Source organism: Ranitomeya variabilis, chromosome 1, assembly GCF_051348905.1.
Source record: "Ranitomeya variabilis isolate aRanVar5 chromosome 1, aRanVar5.hap1, whole genome shotgun sequence".
NCBI lineage: Eukaryota > Metazoa > Chordata > Amphibia > Anura > Dendrobatidae > Ranitomeya > Ranitomeya variabilis.
The window spans coordinates 833,365,165-833,384,575 of NC_135232.1; the positions used below are offsets into that span (position 1 = coordinate 833,365,165).

General features: G+C 47.8%; 1 protein-coding gene across 1 annotated transcript in view; it reads left to right on the forward strand.

Annotated features, from left to right (window-relative positions):
- The window catches only part of LOC143786778 (small ribosomal subunit protein bS18m-like), a 35,022-nt gene extending 16,744 nt beyond the window's left edge, over positions 1-18,278 (forward strand). The window contains exons 4-6 of the mRNA XM_077275795.1: positions 14,318-14,375; positions 18,047-18,106; positions 18,180-18,278. Of these exons, the coding sequence (XP_077131910.1) occupies positions 14,318-14,375; positions 18,047-18,106; positions 18,180-18,244 (183 nt within the window). The 3' untranslated portion in view covers positions 18,245-18,278. The remainder of the gene's footprint in view (positions 1-14,317; positions 14,376-18,046; positions 18,107-18,179) is intronic.
- The last annotated feature ends 1,133 nt before the right edge of the window (positions 18,279-19,411 follow it).

The following is a 19,411-nucleotide window of genomic DNA, read 5'->3' on the forward strand; positions in this document are numbered from 1 at the left end:
GCAGGGGCCACGGAAGGGACTACCTGCTTCCAAGGCCTCCATTGCCAAGTGGATTCGTTCCGCCATCCAAGAGTCCTACCGTGTCAAGGGTCACGCCGCACCTCCGGGGATCAAGGCTCATTCTACCCGGTCAGTCGGCGCGTCCTGGGCCATCCGGCACCAGGCATCGGCAGCGCAGGTCTGCAAGGCTGCTACATGGTCCAGCCTGCATACATTCACGAAGCACTACCATGTGCACTCTCAGGCCTCGGCAGACGCGTCCGTCGGTAGGCGAATCCTACAAGCGGCAGTGTCTCATCTGTAGCTCGTAGGCACGCACAGCATTTACAACTTCTTGTTGGCCCACCCAGGGACTGCTTTGGGACGTCCCATTCGTCCTGTGTCCCCCAATGATACGTAGGAGAAAAGGAGATTTTTGTGTACTCACCGTAAAATCTTTTTCTCCGAGTCATCATTGGGGGACACAGCACCCTCCCTGTTAGCCTAGTTGGCTCAATTGTTCTTTTCAGTCTGTGTTTTGACTATGACATGTTTTCTGTTTGTTAACTGGCTTACTCCTACTGCTTTGTTACCGAACTGGCTCTGGATTGTCCAGCCTGTGGGTGTATACTGCAGGGGAGGAGTTAATCTTTTGTGTGTGTTTAACTTAGTGTCCTCCTGGTGGCAGCAGCATAACACCCATTCGTCCTGTGTCCCCCAATGATGACTCGGAGAAAAAGATTTTACGGTGAGTACACAAAAATCTCCTTTTTTCGATTTTGCATTTTCATTTTTCGCTCCCCTCCTTCCCAGAGCCATATATTTTTTTATTATTTTTCCGTCAATATGGCCATGTGAGGGCTTATTTTTTGCAGGACAAGTTGTACTTTCGAACAACATCATTCGTTTTACCATGTCGTGTAGTTGAAAACGGGAAAAAATTCAAAGTGCGGTGAAATTGCAAAAAAGTGCAATCCCACACTTGTTTGTTTTTTGTTTTTTTTTTGCTAGGTTCACTTAATGCTATAACTGACCAGCCATTATGATTCTCTAGGTCATTACGAGTTCATAGACACCAAACATGTCTAGGTTAATTTTTATCTAAGTGGTGATAAAAAATTACAAAGTTTGCTAAAATGGGGCAATTTTCCGATACCCGTAGTGTCACCACTTTTCGTGATCTGGGGTCAGGTGAGGGCTTATTTTTTGCGTGCTGAGCTGACGTTTTTAATTATGTAATTTTGGTGCAGAATACTTTTGATCACCCGTTATTGCATTTTAATGCAGTGTCACGGTGACCAAAAAAACATCATTCTGGCGTTTGGAATTTTTTTCTCACTACACTGCGCCCTGCTCACAAGCTTACAATCTATGAGGAAAAGGACAGACACAAAAGGTGGATGGTAACAATTGCTTTCATTGTTCGGACCAGCCAAAGTGTAAGAATCGGGTGTTCATGTAATGCTGCATGAACCGGTTATTAGCCTAAGTATGTAACAGTACAGACACAGAGTGCTATTAAATGCATAAAGCATGTGAGAACATGATGCAAGGAACCTGGTTATGGTAAAAATTTTGAATGGGCAACACCAGTATAATTAGGTTAATGCGTTGAGGTGGTAGGCCAGTCTGAACAAGTGCGTTTTTAGGGCACACTTAAAACTGTGAGGATTGGGATTAATTGTATGCACCTGGGTAGTGCCTTACCAAAAATTGGCGCAGCACGTGAAAAAGTCTTGTAGACGGGAGTGGGAGGTTCTAAATATTGAGGATGCTAACCTCAGGTCATTAGCAGAACAGAGTGCACGGGTAGGGTGAGTAATATGAGATAAGACCAGTGCATTTCACTCCTGGTATACAGCATTCTAATATGCTGTGTATAAGTTGCCTATCCAGCCTGTAAGACAAGAAAAATACCTTTTATAATACTCGCCTACGGTGCGGTCCGGTCAATGGGCGTCACTGTTTTGGTGCGGTCATCCATAGTTTTCCCGTCATCATGCTGAAACACTGGCCTACTTCTCTGCCGTGGTCATGGCAAAGCAAAGTACTGCAGTGCGCATGCCCCGGAAAAGGTCAAAGAGCCCTATAACGTGGGCACTGCTTTACTTTACTCTGCCCTTGCCAGGGCATAGAAGTATACCTGCGTGATACTGGGGTGTGTAGAAGTATATATTTGTGGCATCGCTGGAATCGTACTGACTCGAAGAATTGAGTTGCCTTATCAAGTTTACCACACAGTAAATGGCATAAAAAAATCCTGAATTGCTGGTGTTTGTTGATTGTGCCTCCCCAAAAATCGGATTGGAAAGCGATTAAAAAAAATGTATGTGCCTGAAAATAGTACCAATATAAACCTCAACGCATCACGCAAAAGACAAGCCCTCACATGACTCTGTTGGCAGAAATATGGCAATGCAAAAACTAGTTTTTGCCAAAAAAGGGGTCTTTTGGTGTGTGACAGTAGCCAAGCGCAAAAAAAAAAAAATATAAATCTGGTATTGCTGTAATCGCACTGACCCAAAAAATAAAGTTGTCTAATAACTTATTTTGCACGATGAACAAGCGTAGAAATATAATTTAAAGCCAATTCTCCACCTGCTGTTGATTCTCTCACTCTGCCTCCCAAAGATCGCAGTAAGGCTCGGCGCACATTTATTCTGCGCTCTACGCTGAGTGCTTACATCGGGGTTTCTGTGTAAATCTCTGAAATACATGACTCAAATGAAGCTCCCGGCGGAAGAGTCCCTATAATAAGGTAGATGGTGGCACTGTGGACGTTGTCTGGCCTATACTCCGGTGGTGTCAGTCTCTTTAGGCGTGCATAAAAGCGCGGTCGACCACAGTTTTGTGCAGTTCTGAAAAGGACACCGTTGAACAGAAGTCAGACAGAGCCCAGAGTAACTCTGCTGCCTTATAGTGAATGGATCCTTTGGGGGTTTCATCTGAATCATGTCCCTTGGAGATTTAGATGTAAACCCCGATACAAGTGCTCAGCGTTTAGCGCAGGATAAATGTGATCCCAAACATTATGTAAAATGTTCCCAATAAAAGCTTCAACTCAGTCCAGAAAAAAGCAAGTCCCCACTCTGGTACATCATCTGTTAATGGAAATATAGGGGCTTCCACATTACTAGTAGCACAAAGGCTCTGGAAAAGCGAAAAAGCCCTCGATCCCCAAAACAAATTCGCAGCAGATACTGTGCTCCCAAATACAAATGCCCCCTTTAAAAGACCCAGTGTGGCTATACCATATTTAGCGTCCACGTGTTTGGCAGGGGTATAATTTCCAAAATGGGGTCACGTGAGAGGGGATTCTGCTCTTCTAGCACTTAGGGGCTCTGTATATGGAGTCCGCAAACTATTCTAGGAAAATCTGCGCCTCAGGAGGCAAATAGCGTTCTTTCCGTTAAGGGCTGTGGAGTCTCAGTTTTCTCCTACGTATCATTGGGGGACACAGGACGAATGGGTGTTATGCTGCTGCCACCAGGAGGACACTAAGTTAAACACACACAAAAGATTAACTCCTCCCCTGCAGTATACACCCACAGGCTGGACAATCCAGAGCCAGTTCTTACTTAGTGTCTCAGGAGGCACTTGGGTCCTCAGGACCCCACCAATTTTTTGTTTTTTAACGGAAGGGAGCGACAGGCAAATTTTCAGCTCTGATCTCTCCCGCACCAACAACGGGCAAGTACATGGAGCGTTCCTCCTGTATCCTTTCCCGCGACGATGGATGCCAGCCCTGGCTCACTTTCCAGTGTGGCGACGGTTCCTTAGCGTTCCGATCTCCCTCCCTCCCTTTCAGGCGACCACGGGGACTAATCATCCACCTAAGTTTCCTGGAGCCAGGGCACAGCCGGACAGAATGTCATGGCGTCCGTGCAGCCGCCCACTGCATCACCACTGAACATAGCGGATGTTGCACGGCGGCAGAAGCTCTCCACCCTCTCCCTATTCAGGTGAAGGTGGATGGAGCATCGGCCCCATCGCACAAGGTAAGTGCGGGGGCCGACCAGCTGACAGGGGACCGCCCGTTCAGGGAGCCCTTATCCCTTTTCTAATGCGGCGCTGCAGCCGCGGGGCAGCTTTGTAACGGAGGTATGGCGGGCAATCCGGCGCTCTGTTAGGGCGGGGGCACAGTTTACCGGCCCTGGGCCGGACTCCACCCTCATACAGCAGGAGGGCGGTGGCAATGGCAGCGTTCCGACGCGCATAGCAGGGAATTCTCCACCCGCCCACGACACGCCCCCCCCCCCCTCTCTCTCTCTCTCTCTCTCTCTCTCTGGGCGCTTCTCGTTCCCGAGAAGCGCCCTTCTCACATCTCGGCGGCCATCTTGGACCAGGAAGTGCGCTGGCGGCTCTGCAGCACCACAGCGCACAAGACTTCAGGATCTCCCTGCCAAGCACCGCAGAACTTGGTGAGACGCACTCAGTAGGATTTCTCTTCCCCTGCCAGTACGCTCACTTCATGGCAAAGATGTCACAGTCTAAGCAAAAACGGACTGGAAAGACCCACTCTGTTATTTTTGCTGTGTGCACCTCCTGCAAGGTATCTCTGCCCCGAGGTCACACTACCCCGCTGTGCTCCGCCTGCGAAATGTCTGCGGCACAGGATACTCCGGCCTCTGACCCGGAATGTAGTGAGCCTAGTACCCCCGCATGGGCGTCCTCTCTTGCTCGATCTGTGGCATCCTTGGAAAGGACGATACAGTCCCTCCGTGACCCGCCCCTTACCCAGGGCACTTCCACGGACGATGTAACGCGGCCTAAGAACCCCTCTCGGCCTAGAGGTCGTACCGCTTCCAGAAGCCCTCACTCATCTAAAAAGAGGTCCAGGGTAATATCTCCGGTCCGTGATCAGCCCTCTGGCTCAGAGAGCGAAGTCTCTCGCCACTCATCCCCGACTCATAGCAGGGAATCCTTTCTGGACGACGCATCCAGCGTGTCCTGTTCCCCAGAGTATCGTCACGACCAAGAGACCCTAGATTCTCTCATAGACTCTGTAAGTCAGACACTTCAGTTAGAGGAGGAAACCCCGTCCAAGGCGGTTCATCCCGTGTCATTCGGGCGAACCACAAAGGCTCATAGATTTTTTCCTACGCATCCTCAATTCAAGGACATTGTCGATCTCCACAGAGTCCGTCCGGATAAACGCTTCTCAGGTCAGAAGGCTATGCTATCGAAGTATCCGTTTGCTCAGGACCTTGCTAAGGAGTGGTCTCAGTCACCCTCCGTGGACCCGCCAGTATCGCGGCTAGCCACCAAGGCGGTTCTATCCTCCTCCGAGGGCGCATCCATCAAGCATCCCACTGATAGACAAATTGATCAGATGGCTCGCTCGGCTTTTGAAGCTTCCTCGGCTTCTCTCTTCCCTTCTTTTGCCGCCACATGGGTTGCAAAAGCCATGACCCATTGGGCCGAGTCTTTAGCCTCTACAGCACTACACGCCGACTTACCCCCCGAGGTTTCACACCTGGCCACTCAGATTGCCAGAGCGGGGGACTTTGTAGTTTCCGCATCCTTAGACGCGGCCAACTGTGCCTCACAGGCAGCGGCCAATGCTGTCACGATCCGCAGATCCCTTTGGCTCAGGGACTGGAAAGCGGACTCAGGATCCAAAAAATCTCTCACGTCCCTTCCATACCAGGGCGAACGCCTTTTTGGGGACAAACTAGATAAAATAATTGCAGACTCCACAGGGGGAAAGAGCAAATTCCTTCCCCAGCAACGGACCTTTCGCCCCTTTCGCAACCAACAGGGCCGAGGTCGATATTTCCGTTTCGGCTCCAATTGGTCCAATCCTTCCTCCGCGCCACCCGGCGCCGGGAGAGGTCAGCGTAAGGACAGAACCTCCCAGCCATCTTACAAACCTTCTCCCTCTTGGAGAGGCAGACCCAGACAACAGGGATCCAGGGGGCCCAGACCTAACAGGTCTCCACCTCAATGACTCTTGGCAGACGCCAAAGGACACCGACAGAGTTGGCGGCCGCCTACTCTTCTTTCGGGACGCGTGGCTCTCGGTAGTTCCCGACCGATGGGTCCGCGAACTGGTATCCTTCGGTTACAAGATCGAGTTTGTCTCTCTTCCCCCATCTCGTTTCTTCCAGTCCCCTCCTCCCAGAGCAAGGGTCCGTCAGTATTTTCAGGCCATAAGATCGCTATGGGAAGACGGGGTCATCATCCCGGTACCTCAGAACGAGAGGTACCAAGGTTTCTATTCCAATCTTTTCATTGTACCAAAGAAGGATGGCTCAGTACGTCCAATATTGGACCTCAAGCTCCTCAACAAGTACGTCCGTGTACGTCAATTCCGTATGGAGTCCCTCCGCTCGGTAATTGCCTCTCTGGAAGAGGGCGAGTTTCTTGCATCTCTAGATGTTCAAGACGCTTACCTGCACATTCCCATTCTACCGTCTCATCAGCGCTTCCTCCGCTTCGCGGTCCAGGGGCACCATTTTCAGTTTGTCGCCCTACCTTTCGGGCTGGCCACCGCTCCTCGGGTGTTCACCAAGGTCATGGCAGCTGCCGTGGCCATTCTACATGCTCGAGGCATAGTGGTGTTGCCCTACTTGGACGACATTCTCATAAAAGGCCCCTCTTTCCGGTCCTGTTCAGAAGCGGTAGACGTCACTATAGATACCTTTTTGCGCCTGGGCTGGAAAATCAATTTCAAAAAATCTTCCCCAGTCCCGGCCCAAACCATATCCTACCTGGGAATGATCTTAGACTCCTCTCAGGGTCTAGTACTTTTGCCTCCGGAAAAGGTATCCACTCTACAGAGAGAAGTCCGGAAGCTTACTCAACCTCGCTCTCACTCCCTACGCTTCTCCATGAGGGTACTCGGCAGGATGGTGGCGGCAATGGAGGCAGTGCCCTTTGCGGTTTTTCACCTCCGTCCCTTACAACACGCCATTCTGGCAGTATGGGACAGGAATCCCGCCTCGCTCGACCGCCGTCTCCTTCTCTCTCGCCCAGTCAGACAGTCCCTCAGGTGGTGGACCAAGAGGTCCTCCCTGACTCGGGGGAAGTCTTTCCTTCCGGTGCACTGGCTGGTTGTCACAACGGACGCCAGTCTCTTCGGCTGGGGTGCAGTGTTCCAGCGCCACTCGACGCAGGGTCGCTGGTCTCCGCAGGAGTCCCAGCTGCCCATCAATATCCTAGAGATTCGGGCAATCAGACTGGCTCTCCATCATTTTCAGCCGTTCCTCTCCGGCCGTGCGGTCAGAGTCCAGTCCGACAACGCCACTGCGGTAGCCTACATCAACCGCCAAGGGGGCACTCGCAGCAAGGCGGCCATGGTCGAGGTGACGCTAATTCTCCGCTGGGCCGAGACACATCATTCCATACTCTCAGCAGTTTTCATCCCAGGCGTGGAAAACTGGGAAGCGGACTTTCTCAGTCGCCACAGCCTCGATCCCGGAGAGTGGTCTCTCCATCCCGCAATCTTTCGCCAGATATGCTCTCGATGGGGGACCCCGGACGTGGACCTAATGGCATCTCGCCTCAATTGCCAGGTTCCCGTCTTCATGGCCAGGTCTCACGACCCCTCAGCCTTCGGAGCCGACGCTCTCGTCCTCTCATGGCAGGGTTTCAGACTCCCATACATCTTTCCCCCAATTCCTCTTCTGACAAAGGTGATCAGGAAGATCAAGGCAGAACGGATCCCAGTAATTCTCATCGCTCCGGACTGGCCGCGCAGGACATGGTATGCCGAGATGGTTCAACTGGTCTCAGACGTACCTTGGAGGCTGCCGAGTCGCGCAGACCTCCTGTCTCAAGGGCCCATTTACCACCCGAACTCAGAGGCCCTGTGTTTAACGGTGTGGCCGTTGAGTCCTGGGTACTGAGGCAGAAGGGGTTGCCCTGATATCTACCATGCTCCGCGCACGCAAGCCTTCTTCTATGCGCATCTACCACCGCGCCTGGAAGACATACTTCGCCTGGTGCAGGAAGCGGGGACGTTTCCCCCTCCGTTTTTCTATCCCTCACATTTTGGAATTCCTCCAATCAGGCGTAGACTTGGGTCTTGCTCTCAGCTCTCTTAAGGGCCAAATTTCTGCTCTCTCGGTTCTTTTTCAGAGAAAGATTGCAAACAGATTGCAGGTCAGGACCTTCATCCAGGGTGTTTCTCATATGGTTCCGCCTTACAAGATGCCCTTGGAACCATGGGACCTGAACCTAGTTCTCTGTGCTCTTCAAGAGCCCCCCTTTGAGCCCTTGCATGAAGTGTCTTTGCTGTTCTTGTCTTGGAAGATTGCCTTCCTCGTGGCTGTCACGTCTATTAGACGTGTCTCTGAGCTGGCAGCTCTGTCGTGCCGACCTCCTTTCCTCGTGTTCCACCAGGACAAGGTGGTTCTGCGGACATGTCCGACTTTTCTTCCGAAGGTCGTTTCCTCCTTCCATCTTAATGAGGAGATTGTCCTTCCCTCACTGTGCCCTGCTCCTTCTCACCGCACGGAAAGGGCGCTCCACACTCTGGACTTAGTGAGGGGTCTCAGACGTTACGTCTCCAGGACTGCGTCTCTCCGTAAGTCAGACGCCTTGTTCGTTCTTCCGGAGGGGCCACGGAAGGGACTACCCGCTTCCAAGGCCTCCATTGCCAAGTGGATTCGTTCCGCCATCCAAGAGTCCTACCGTGTCAAGGGTCACGCCGCACCTCCGGGGATCAAGGCTCATTCTACCCGGTCAGTCGGCGCATCCTGGGCCATCCGGCACCAGGCATCGGCAGCACAGGTCTGCAAGGCTGCTACATGGTCCAGTCTACATACGTTCACGAAACACTACCATGTGCACTTTCAGGCTTCGGCAGACGCTTCCGTCGGTAGGCGAATCCTACAAGCGGCTGTGTCTCATCTGTAGTTTGTAGGCTCGCACAGCATTTATAACTTCTGGTGACCCACCCAGGGACTGCTTTGGGACGTCCCATTCGTCCTGTGTCCCCCAATGATACGTAGGAGAAAAGGAGATTTTTGTGTACTCACCGTAAAATCTTTTTCTCCGAGTCATCATTGGGGGACACAGCACCCTCCCTGTTAGCCTAGTTGGCTCAGTTGTTCTTTTCAGTCTGTGTTTTGACTATGACATGTTTTCTGTTTGTTAACTGGTTTACTCCTACTGCTTTGTTACCGAACTGGCTCTGGATTGTCCAGCCTGTGGGTGTATACTGCAGGGGAGGAGTTAATCTTTTGTGTGTGTTTAACTTAGTGTCCTCCTGGTGGCAGCAGCATAACACCCATTCGTCCTGTGTCCCCCAATGATGACTCGGAGAAAAAGATTTTACGGTGAGTACACAAAAATCTCCTTTTTATAATAGAGTATAAAATGGTCGGACTCCTAAAATATATAACACATTGGGTACAGTAGTGCAATGCAAGATGTGCTGTAAATGTTTCCATAATAATTTGGAAAGTTATGAAATGTCCTATAAATGTCTGTTCTGTTCCTGATCTAAGGATCTCGGCTTCTAGTTGAGATTAATCTGTGCTGCACTTTATGTGCATGCTCAGTAGTGAGGCAGGGCTGTGGAGTCGGAGGTTTGGCTTACCGACTCCACAGCCCTCCTTCCGTTCCGAGTCTCACCATGTGGCTAACTGGTACTATACAGCCACACCTGGGGTGTTGCCATTTTTCCAGTTTGAAAATGTAAAATGTGGCCAATGGTCCAGACTGCAGAGTTCCCTGAAACAGCACCACAGGGAACTCTGCAGTCTGGACCTGCAGTCTCTATAGGGACCGTAATCCCTTCCCGTGCCTTTCCCGATTCTTGTCTTCAAAACCAATTGCTCTCTCCAGTAGCCCACATCTGAGTATTCCGCACTGCGTTTTTTTCTCTTTCTCAAACTATTTTTAAGTGTGGTTTGAAAAAGACCCGCTATTGGGTCGAAGACGTTATCTCAACACCCTTATGTTTTACTGTGGTGACTTCAATAAACGCTTGCTTTTGATACACATTTGAAAATTCAAATTTAGAGTACGGCTGTTTTCTTCTAATATATGACTCCTTTAGGATTAGGCATGATAGGAAGCAAACCCACTAATGCCAGATGGTTAGGGGACAGAAATATATGAGCTGAGGAGAGTGTCAGTTTGCAGAGCAGAGATACTCACAGTAAGATGCAGGTCCTGAAAAACTACCACCAGGCTGTAGTCCAGGAGACAAGCAGGGCTGCAGTACGATTGCAGGAGGAAAAGATTCAGGTCGTGCAAAGATGAGCCACCTTACGGGTCCAGATGTCAGAAAATTGTGACGCAGAGAGGAAGAGTAGGGCCGGCAGTGTCAAAAAACTGTGTGCAGATGCCGCACTGCAGAGAGAGAGGAGGGGGCGTAGACTGAAAATCCCGCTTACTGAGGCCGGAAAGAGGGGCAGAGCTAACCGCCGGAACAAAGAGGCATCAGAAAACCCTTTCAATGGAGTTGGGAGGAGGGGGTGGAGCTAACTGCTAAAGCCAGGAAGAAGCGGTGCCCAAAGATACTGTGAAGGGGCGGAGCCAAACGCTAGGAGAAGTTGGGGCCTAGATTAAGAACAGTGGCCAAGGCACGGGAGGCAGCGCGGAGGACCAAAAATATACTGGTAAGGTAGCCTGCACCATCAATTCAGTGGGGAATTAAGTGACCAGCTATGGACCTGTAGCCCTATAAAGTGAAATAGGGTGCTCCACTGTTGGGGGAATCAGGGGACACTTGATGTGCTGCGCCAACTGAGCCTATCCATTCAAATCTTCATCTTTGCCTTCATTCATTATCCTCTTCTTTACCTGAGTTTTCTCCTCGTCGCCTCTGGACAGACCTGATGGAGAGAAGAAAAATATGTACCTCTCCATCCATGAGACCGTTCATAGATGTCCGAGCATCTTGGGATGTGAAACCGACATGCTCTGGTGGGCGAGTGGGCACGAGACGGGGCCATGACCGATGTTCGGATCACCTAAACACTCTTAATGTGTTCGGTGTTGGGGTCCTGAGGGATAGACGTCTGAGGATACGAGGTGGCAGTTCATGCTGTACTCATAATCTCTACGTGGGAGTACCTCACTGTCTCTACTTGGGAGTACAGTGTGACTGTTCATACTGTATCCCTCCAGAAGTAAGAAGATTCATCTGAAAAAGAGACGTTACTGGAAAATGACAAAAACTGAGGTAGATATGGTTCTAGTAAAAGACCCATGTCCACCCCCTACTGTCACTAAGCTAAAACTGATTAACCTAGTGCCAGTCGGTGGGGTGTACACTGCGGAGGAGGTAACTTTTTTTGTACATCGTGTCAGCCTCCTAGTGGAAGCAGCATACACCCCATGGTTTCCTGTGTCCCCCAATGAAGCGATGGAGAAATGTAATTTATGCCTATATTTTTCTCACTTTGCCAACTTAGGTTACTTTCACACTAGCGTCGCTTGCCGTCCGTCGCAATGCGTCGTTTTGGAGAAAAAACGCATCCTGCAAAGTTGCCCGCAGGATGCGTTTTTTCTCCATAGGCTTGCATTAGCGACACATTGCAACGTCAGACTAGCAACCGTCATTACTAACAGAGTACGGAGAGGACACTGGGAGGACTGGACGAGGAGACAAGGAAGCCTGGGAGAGACAGAGAAGCTGAACTGGCTGGACAGAGTGGAGACTCAAAACAGGCAGTACAAAGACAAAGGTGGACCTGAGTCACAGAAGCACAAATGACAGACAGGCAAGGAGCAGAGGAAGGAAACGCCTTATATACATGGAGTGCTGGAGGACTTCCGGTTGACAGTCCTCCAGGATCACAGAGAGGAGATACAGAGCGCCTGCAAATCAGAAAGAGGAAGTGCTGGAGTGGGCGGTGCGCACGCGCACCCGACGAGAGCCAGGGAGCGGAGAAGAATGAAGGAGAGGACGTGCGCCTGCAGGAGGAGCGCGCCGCAGCGGATAATAATGAGCGGAAGGAGTGGCCGTGACAGAAAGTAGCCTTAGACTATTTAATGCTGATGAATCACACACAAATAAGATTACAATAATATTTAAACACAGGTTGTAATGTAACAAATTAGGTAAAAAAAACAAAAACAAACTAGGTGAATACTTTTGCAAGCCATTGTGTTTTGTCAGTTACAAGGGGCATGTCTTTTTTTTTTTCTATTCAAGTAGGTCTTTAATAGATTAGGAATCATTATTTTAACTACTTATCTAGAATGTTAACCCTAGAACGCATACCCATAGAAATCTACACATTCACGCACCTGGGGCCTTTTAGGCCTGTTTACAATTATCATGGAATAACTCAAATAAAAATACTTTTCAAAATTTATTTTACAATTGCAAGGTAAGGATGCATTCCAACTAGCGCTGGGGTCCGCCAGGAGGGGATCCGCAATGGATCTGACCTCCTGGTGACCCCAGCTAAGGCTGGCGGAATCCTGGAGTTACCAGGAGGTCAGATCCATTATGGATCCCCTTCTGGCGAACCCCAGCGCTACTGGGAACACAGCCTAAGATGTGTATATTTCAAAACATAATTATGTGCATAAAACAACAAAAAACTAAGTAAACGGGCACGCCAAATATAGGCATTCTATATGCAATTTTTTTATGAAAACATTTTTTGGTTGTAGCAAACTTGGTGCAGGAATATTTATTTGTAGCTTTACATATTCCCCCGACAATTCTCGCATATTATTTTTTCGGCTGAATGTTCCTTGCATACATTTTGTCCGCAAGTAGAACAGAAACGCTCCGATTTTCTTTCCTTCTTTGCTGGACAAATATTGCAGCGCTTTCTTTTTTTTCTCTTTGCTCTGGATGTTCCAGAAAGCGTATTCCACATCGGATCATTGCCTCCGTAATTTGCCTTGATAAGCAAATCTGTGTATCACACGTAAACCTAGTACAGGCCTAAAAGGCCCCAGGTGCGTGAATATGGGGTAGTCCCAAAAAAAGGTTGTTTTACCGAAATGTCTGTAACATAAAAATATATGAATAACTGGAAATTACTAACAACTATATACCTGACGATTACCTAGATTTTGAAAATTCTAACTAAAGTACTTTTACAGAAAATAGAAAACAAGTAACCTGGCAGGCCTGCAAGGCCCCAGGTATGCGTTCTGGGGTTAACTATATGTTACTAATTTAACTACTTATGTAGAATGTTACCTACTGTATATACTCGAGTATAAGCTGAGATTTTTCAGCCCATTTTTTACTGCTTATACTCAAGTCATTGTCCTAGGGGGGTCAGCGGGGGAGCTGCGGCTGTGACATACTCACCTGCTCCTGGCGAATTCCCTGCATGTCCGGTCTCCGGGCGCTGACAGCTTCTTCCAGCGTTGAGCGGTCACATGGTACCGCTCATTACAGTAATGAATATGGACCCAGCTCCACTCCCATACTCAACGCTGGAAGAAGCTGTCAGCGACTGGATATGCAGGGACCGTGCCAGGAGCAGGTTAGTATAATGGGGAGGGGAGCACTGCGCGATATTCACCTTTCCTCGTTCCGGGCGCCGCTCCGTCTTCTACGTCCTCTGCAGTGACGCTCAGGTCAGAGGGCGATGACGTGGTTAGAGCACGCCCTCTGTCTGAGCGTCAGTGCAGAGGACGCGGAAGACACAGCAGCGCTGGAAAGAGGATCGGTGAGTATTGCAAGTGCCGGGGGCCTGAGCGACGAGAGGTTGGTATGTCATCATTTTTTATTATTTATTTATTTATTTATTTATTTATTTTAATCGCAGCAACAGCATATGGGGCAAATATCTCTGGAACATCTTATAGGCCATATAAAACGTTTGTGCAGCAATACATGGGGCAAATATCTTTATGGAGCATCTTATGGGGCCATAATCAATGTTTGTGCAGCATTATATGGGGCAAATGTCTCTATGGAGCATCTTATGGGGCCCTTATTAACCTTTCTGCAGTACTGTATGGGGAAAATGTGTCTATGGAGCATCTTATGGGGCCATTATTAACCTTTGTGCAGCATTATATGGGGTATATTTTAATATGGAGCATCTTATGGGGCCCATCGTAAACTGTATGGAGCATTATATGGGGCTCTTGATTCAATATGGATATTCAAAAACACAACCTACTGATGATGTCTCAATTAATTTTACTCTTATTGGTACCTATTTTTATTTTTGAAATTTACCGGTAGCTGCTGCATTTTCCACCCTAGGCTTATACTCGAGTCATTAAGTTTTCCCAGTTTTTTGTGGCAAAATTAGGGGGGTTGGGTTATACTCGAGTATATACGGTATATTTTACTAATTTAGCTTTTTTTTTTTTTTGGTGCTATAAAATGTGCACCAAAATAAAAATTGGGCAAAAATAACCTTGTGGATTACTCTTCTTCTTGTATCATCCATAGCTCCTGTCTCAGTTTGTTTCACCTCACACTGGTCGCATTTATGGAAGGCATATAACAGGTAACTTTCAGGAGGACATTTTTATATCAACTGTCTCTGAAATGTTATGAACTGTGATTTTATTAAACATTTTGGGCAATGTATTAAATATTATACCCAGTTTCCATAATTGTGAATTCATTGGGGATAGATTTCTAATAAGGCTGAGTGGCATCAAAATGATTTTTACCCCTTAGTGACCGAGCCAAATTTTTGAAATCTGACCAATGTCAATTTATGTGGTAATAACTCTGGAACGCTTCCACAAATCCCAGTGTTTTTGAGAGTTTTTTTTCGTGGCACATTATATTTTATAATGGTAAATTTAGGTCGATCTGTTTTGTGTTTATTCGTACAAATATCAAGTCTGACAAATGTAAAATAAATTTTCAATTTTCAAACTTTGAAAATCCAGATAGTAATGCCACAGAAAAATATTAATAACATTTCCCTTATGTCTGATTTACATGAGCACTATTTGTAAAATGTTCTTTTATTTTGTTAGCATTTTAGGAGGTTTAAAAATGTAGCAGTAATTTTTCAAGGAAATTTACAAAATTATTTTTTAGGGACTTATCCAGGTTTGAAGTGACTTTAGCAGTCCTATATATTGTCAACCCCCCCAAAAATGATACCATTTAAAAAAAACGCACCCCTCGAGATTTTGAAAACTGGTAGTTCATTAACCCTTCAGGTGATTTTCAGGAATTAATGCAAAGTGACATGACAGGAATGGAGTGTGTTTTTTACCACCTAAATGTTGCTAACATCTGAACAAGAGGTCGCTTTATCCGACAGACTCTAAGGCTAGTTTCACACTAGCGTCGGGCTCGGCCCGTCGCCGTGCGTCGGGCCGAGGTCCCCGACGCTAGCGTTGTCCCCGCCGCACAACGGGGGCAGCGGATGCATTTTTCCCACGCATCCGCTGCCCCATTGTGAGGTGCGGGGAGGTGGGGGCGGAGTTCCGACTGCGCATGCGCGGTCGGAAAAAGCGGACCGTCGGGAGCAAAAAACGTTACATGTAACGTTTTTTTCTCCCGACGGTCCGCTACCATACGCCCAAGCGTCGCAAAACGGATTCACCGTTTGGCAATGCGTCGCAAATGCGTCGCAAATGCGTCGCTAATGTTAGTCTATGGCGAAAAAACGTATCCAGCAAAAACTTTTGCTGGATGCGGCGTTTCGCAAAAACGACGCATTTGCGACGTATTGCAGTTAACGCTAGTGTGAAAGTAGCCTAAGGCTGTTATTTGGCTGTGAACTGCCATGACAACCATCAGGACCACACAATCATAATCTCAAGTGCCGATGAGGTTAAAGAGGAAGCCCCCGCACTCTGTTAAACATTTATATGATGTTGTCACTATTGACAGCAGCATCTAAGGGGTTAAATATATATGGACAGTGCCAACACTGATCACGGCTAATGCAGCAAGTCGTCAGCTATAGTGTACAGCCAACAGTTGCTGGATTGTCACCTGTATGGGGAGGCTATTCTCTTATATCTCAGGTCAGTAAAAAAACGTATTGGCAGTCATTAAGGGGTCAATATCTGGATGTCATCTTAGGCTACTTTCACACTAGCGTCGGGCCGAGGTTCCCGACGCTAGCATTGTCTCCGCCGCACAACGGGGGCAGCGGATGCATTTTTCCAGCGTATCCGCTGCCCCATTGTGAGGTGCGGGGGGGTGGGGGCGGAGTTCCGGCCGTGCATGCGCGGTCGGAAAAAGCAGACCGTCGTGAGCAAAAAACGTTACATGTAACGTTTTTTGCTCCCGATGGTCCGCCACAACACGGCGCAACCGTCGCACGACGGTTGCGACGTGTGTAAATGCGTCGTTAATGTTAGTCAATGCAGAAAAAACGCATCCTGCAAGCACTTTTGCAGGATGCGTTTTTTCGGCAAAACGACGCATTGCGACGTTTTGCAGTTAACGCCAGTGTGAAAGTAGCCTTAAATGTTTCCTATACTGCTGCCCTTACTGTAGGTGTTGAACATCTAATCAATGGAAATTAAAGTGTCAGAGCTGTGGTGTTCTGCTCTGGCACATTTTTACAGCCAGAGCTGGTAATAGCTGATTGGTGAGGGGTGCCAAACCCATATTGAGGGCAGGGATTGATCATTACTATCATAACAAAGGAAAAACCTCTGAAAGGTTTGTCCAGGTTTGGAATGCAGAATTCTAAATACTCACAGAGCGCCATTGCACGCGGTCTGTATTCTCTAGTGCTGGCGGGAAGAGCAATCAGTCATGTAGCATGCAATCTGCATATATCCAGCCACATTTCGACTAGATGTGCATGGCCTTATTTTAATACAAGTGAATTGAGTAAGAACAAGCGCATCTACTTGGCTCATGCTTGCCTGCACAGAAGAATCCTGAAAGCGTGCAATAAGGATTCAGAAATCTGTAATCACATAGTGACTGCAGACTTTCATCTCAAACAGTGACAACCCCTTTAAGGAAAATTAATGTCATCAAGGGAAGTTTTCACACTTGAGGCGACTCTGTGAGGAGACGCTCTGGTGTACTTCAGATTTAAAGGGTCATCTGTAAAGAGAAACCTCTTTGAAAAATTGCATATTATGTTGTGGATGCAGTGTAACTGCAAATATGTTCTACTGGGAAAAAAGTTGCAAATATTTCCTCTTTTGGAGTAATTTAGTGGGCATTATATCTATAAGATTCAGTCACTGTAAAGCCCCAAGCCTTAGAAATACCACAATCTCAATATATAGTAAGGCTGCGTCAAAACATTCCTGGCAGTTTTTTTTTTTTTTTTTTGTTGAGAGTGGCTTTGGGGTGTACCATCTGTACGAGAAATTATATATACAGTGGCATGTAAAAGTTTGGGCACCTTTTGAAGATTTGTGTGCTCAGATAACCAAGGTTTCAGACCTTAATTAGCCCGTTAGGGTTATGGCTTGTTCACTATCATCGTTAGGAAAGGCCAGGTGATGCAAACTTCCCAGCTTTATAAAAACAAGGCCTCCTCTAACCGTGTGCCAAAAACTGCAGTCATGGGTTCTTCTAAGCAGCTGCTTAGGACTCTAAAAATGGTGGAGGCCCACAACGCATGAGAAGGCTATAAGAAGATAGCAAAGCGGTGTCGAGCTGCCTTTTACTCAGTTCGAAATGTAATTAAGAAATGCCAGTTGACAAGAACAGTGGAGGTCAAGATAAGGTCTGGAAGATCAAGCAAAACTTCACTGAGAGCTGCTTGTAGGATTCCTAGAAAGGCAAATCAGAACCCCTGCTTGACTGCAAAAGACTTTCAGAAAGATAGCAGACTCTGGATTTGTGGTACCTTGTTCCACTGTTCAGAAACACCTGCACAAATATGGCTTTCATGGAAGAGAAATCAGAAGAAAACCTCTCTTGCGTCCTCATCATACTATTAGCATCAGTAATATGCAAAAGAACATCTAAACAAGCCTGATGCATTTTGGAAACAAGTCCTGATGAGTTTAAAATAGAACTTTTTAGCCAGATTGATCAAAAATATATGTGGAGAAAAAAGGGCACAGAATTTCAGTAAAAGAACATCTCATCAACCATTAAGCATGGAGGTAGATCAATCATTATTTGGGGTTGTGTTGCAGCCAATGGCACAGGAACATTTCACGGGCCGAGGTAATGGATGCAGGGGTGCGTGCCACTTAAACATTTGCATTGTTGCTTCTTTTACAGGGTTGTGTGGTCTAAAACAAAGGGCAGTAGCAAAAGCCATTAAAAGGGCGATTATTATGGGTAAGTTGTGGTTTGCTCCTTTTTCTTCTCTTCATGATTTTGTACATAATAATGCATGAAATTTGTCTTCTAGGGTTTATGCCTGGCACATACAAAGACCCTGCCTACCTCAAAGACCCAAAGATTTGTGATGTTTAATAAGTGTTTTGCTAATAAAAGATTGTGATGGAAATATTTGACTTTATTGACCATGGTAACCTAAACCCAACTTACTACTAATATTAGCAAAGGAGTTCATCAGTAAAGACACCAAAGTTAGAAAATAAATTTATTGGTTTTAAAGGGAACCTGTCACCACGTTTTTGGAAGATGGGATAAAAATAGCGTTAAATAGGGGCAGAGGTGGGCGTTACATTAGTGTGTGTGTTATGCGTTTATTACCCACCTAAGTTGCCGAAATAACTTTGCAAAGTCTCCGTTTTCGCCTGTCAATCAGGCTGGTCAGGTCGCATGGGCGTTGTCTTCCCCCAGATTTGGCGTAGTTTTCCGTTGGTGGCGTAGTGGTGTGCGCATGCCCAAAGTCCGGAATCCTCTTCCAGGGGATTTAAAATAGCGCGGTGTTCGTTATTGCATTGGTGATCGGTGGGCGCGGCCATCTTCCTTTGGCCGCGCGTGCGCAGAAGCGGCGCTCTGCTGGCCGCGGCTTCAGGAAAATGGCCGCGGGATGCCGCGCGTGCGCAGATGGATATCGCGGCGGCCATTTTCCTGAAGCCGCGGCCAGCAGAGCGCCGCTTCTGCGCACGCGCGGCCAAAGGAAGATGGCCGCGCCCACCGATCACCAATGCAATAACGAACACCGCGCTATTTTAAATCCCCTGGAAGAGGATTCCGGACTTTGGGCATGCGCACACCACTACGCCACCAACGGAAAACTACGCCAAATCTGGGGGAAGACAACGCCCATGCGACCTGACCAGCCTGATTGACAGGCGAAAACGGAGACTTTGCAAAGTTATTTCGGCAACTTAGGTTGGTAATAAACGCATAACAAACACACTAATGTAATGCCCACCTCTGCCCCTATTTAACTCTATTTTTATCCCATCTTCCAAAAACGTGGTGACAGGTTCCCTTTAAGTAGTTATCAGCGCAAGTGCTCATTACTAGAGTTTTCCTAGGGTGCTTGGGTATGCACAGAGTATCACGGGTGCTCGAGTGATATGTTAAAGTCCCTGTGGCCATGTTTTTCGGCTGCTAGACAGCCCCAAAACATACGGGACTCGAACATAAACTTGAGCACCCGCCATACTCGGTGCATACCCAATCACCCTAGGCAAGCTCTAGCAACGAGCACTTGCGCTGATT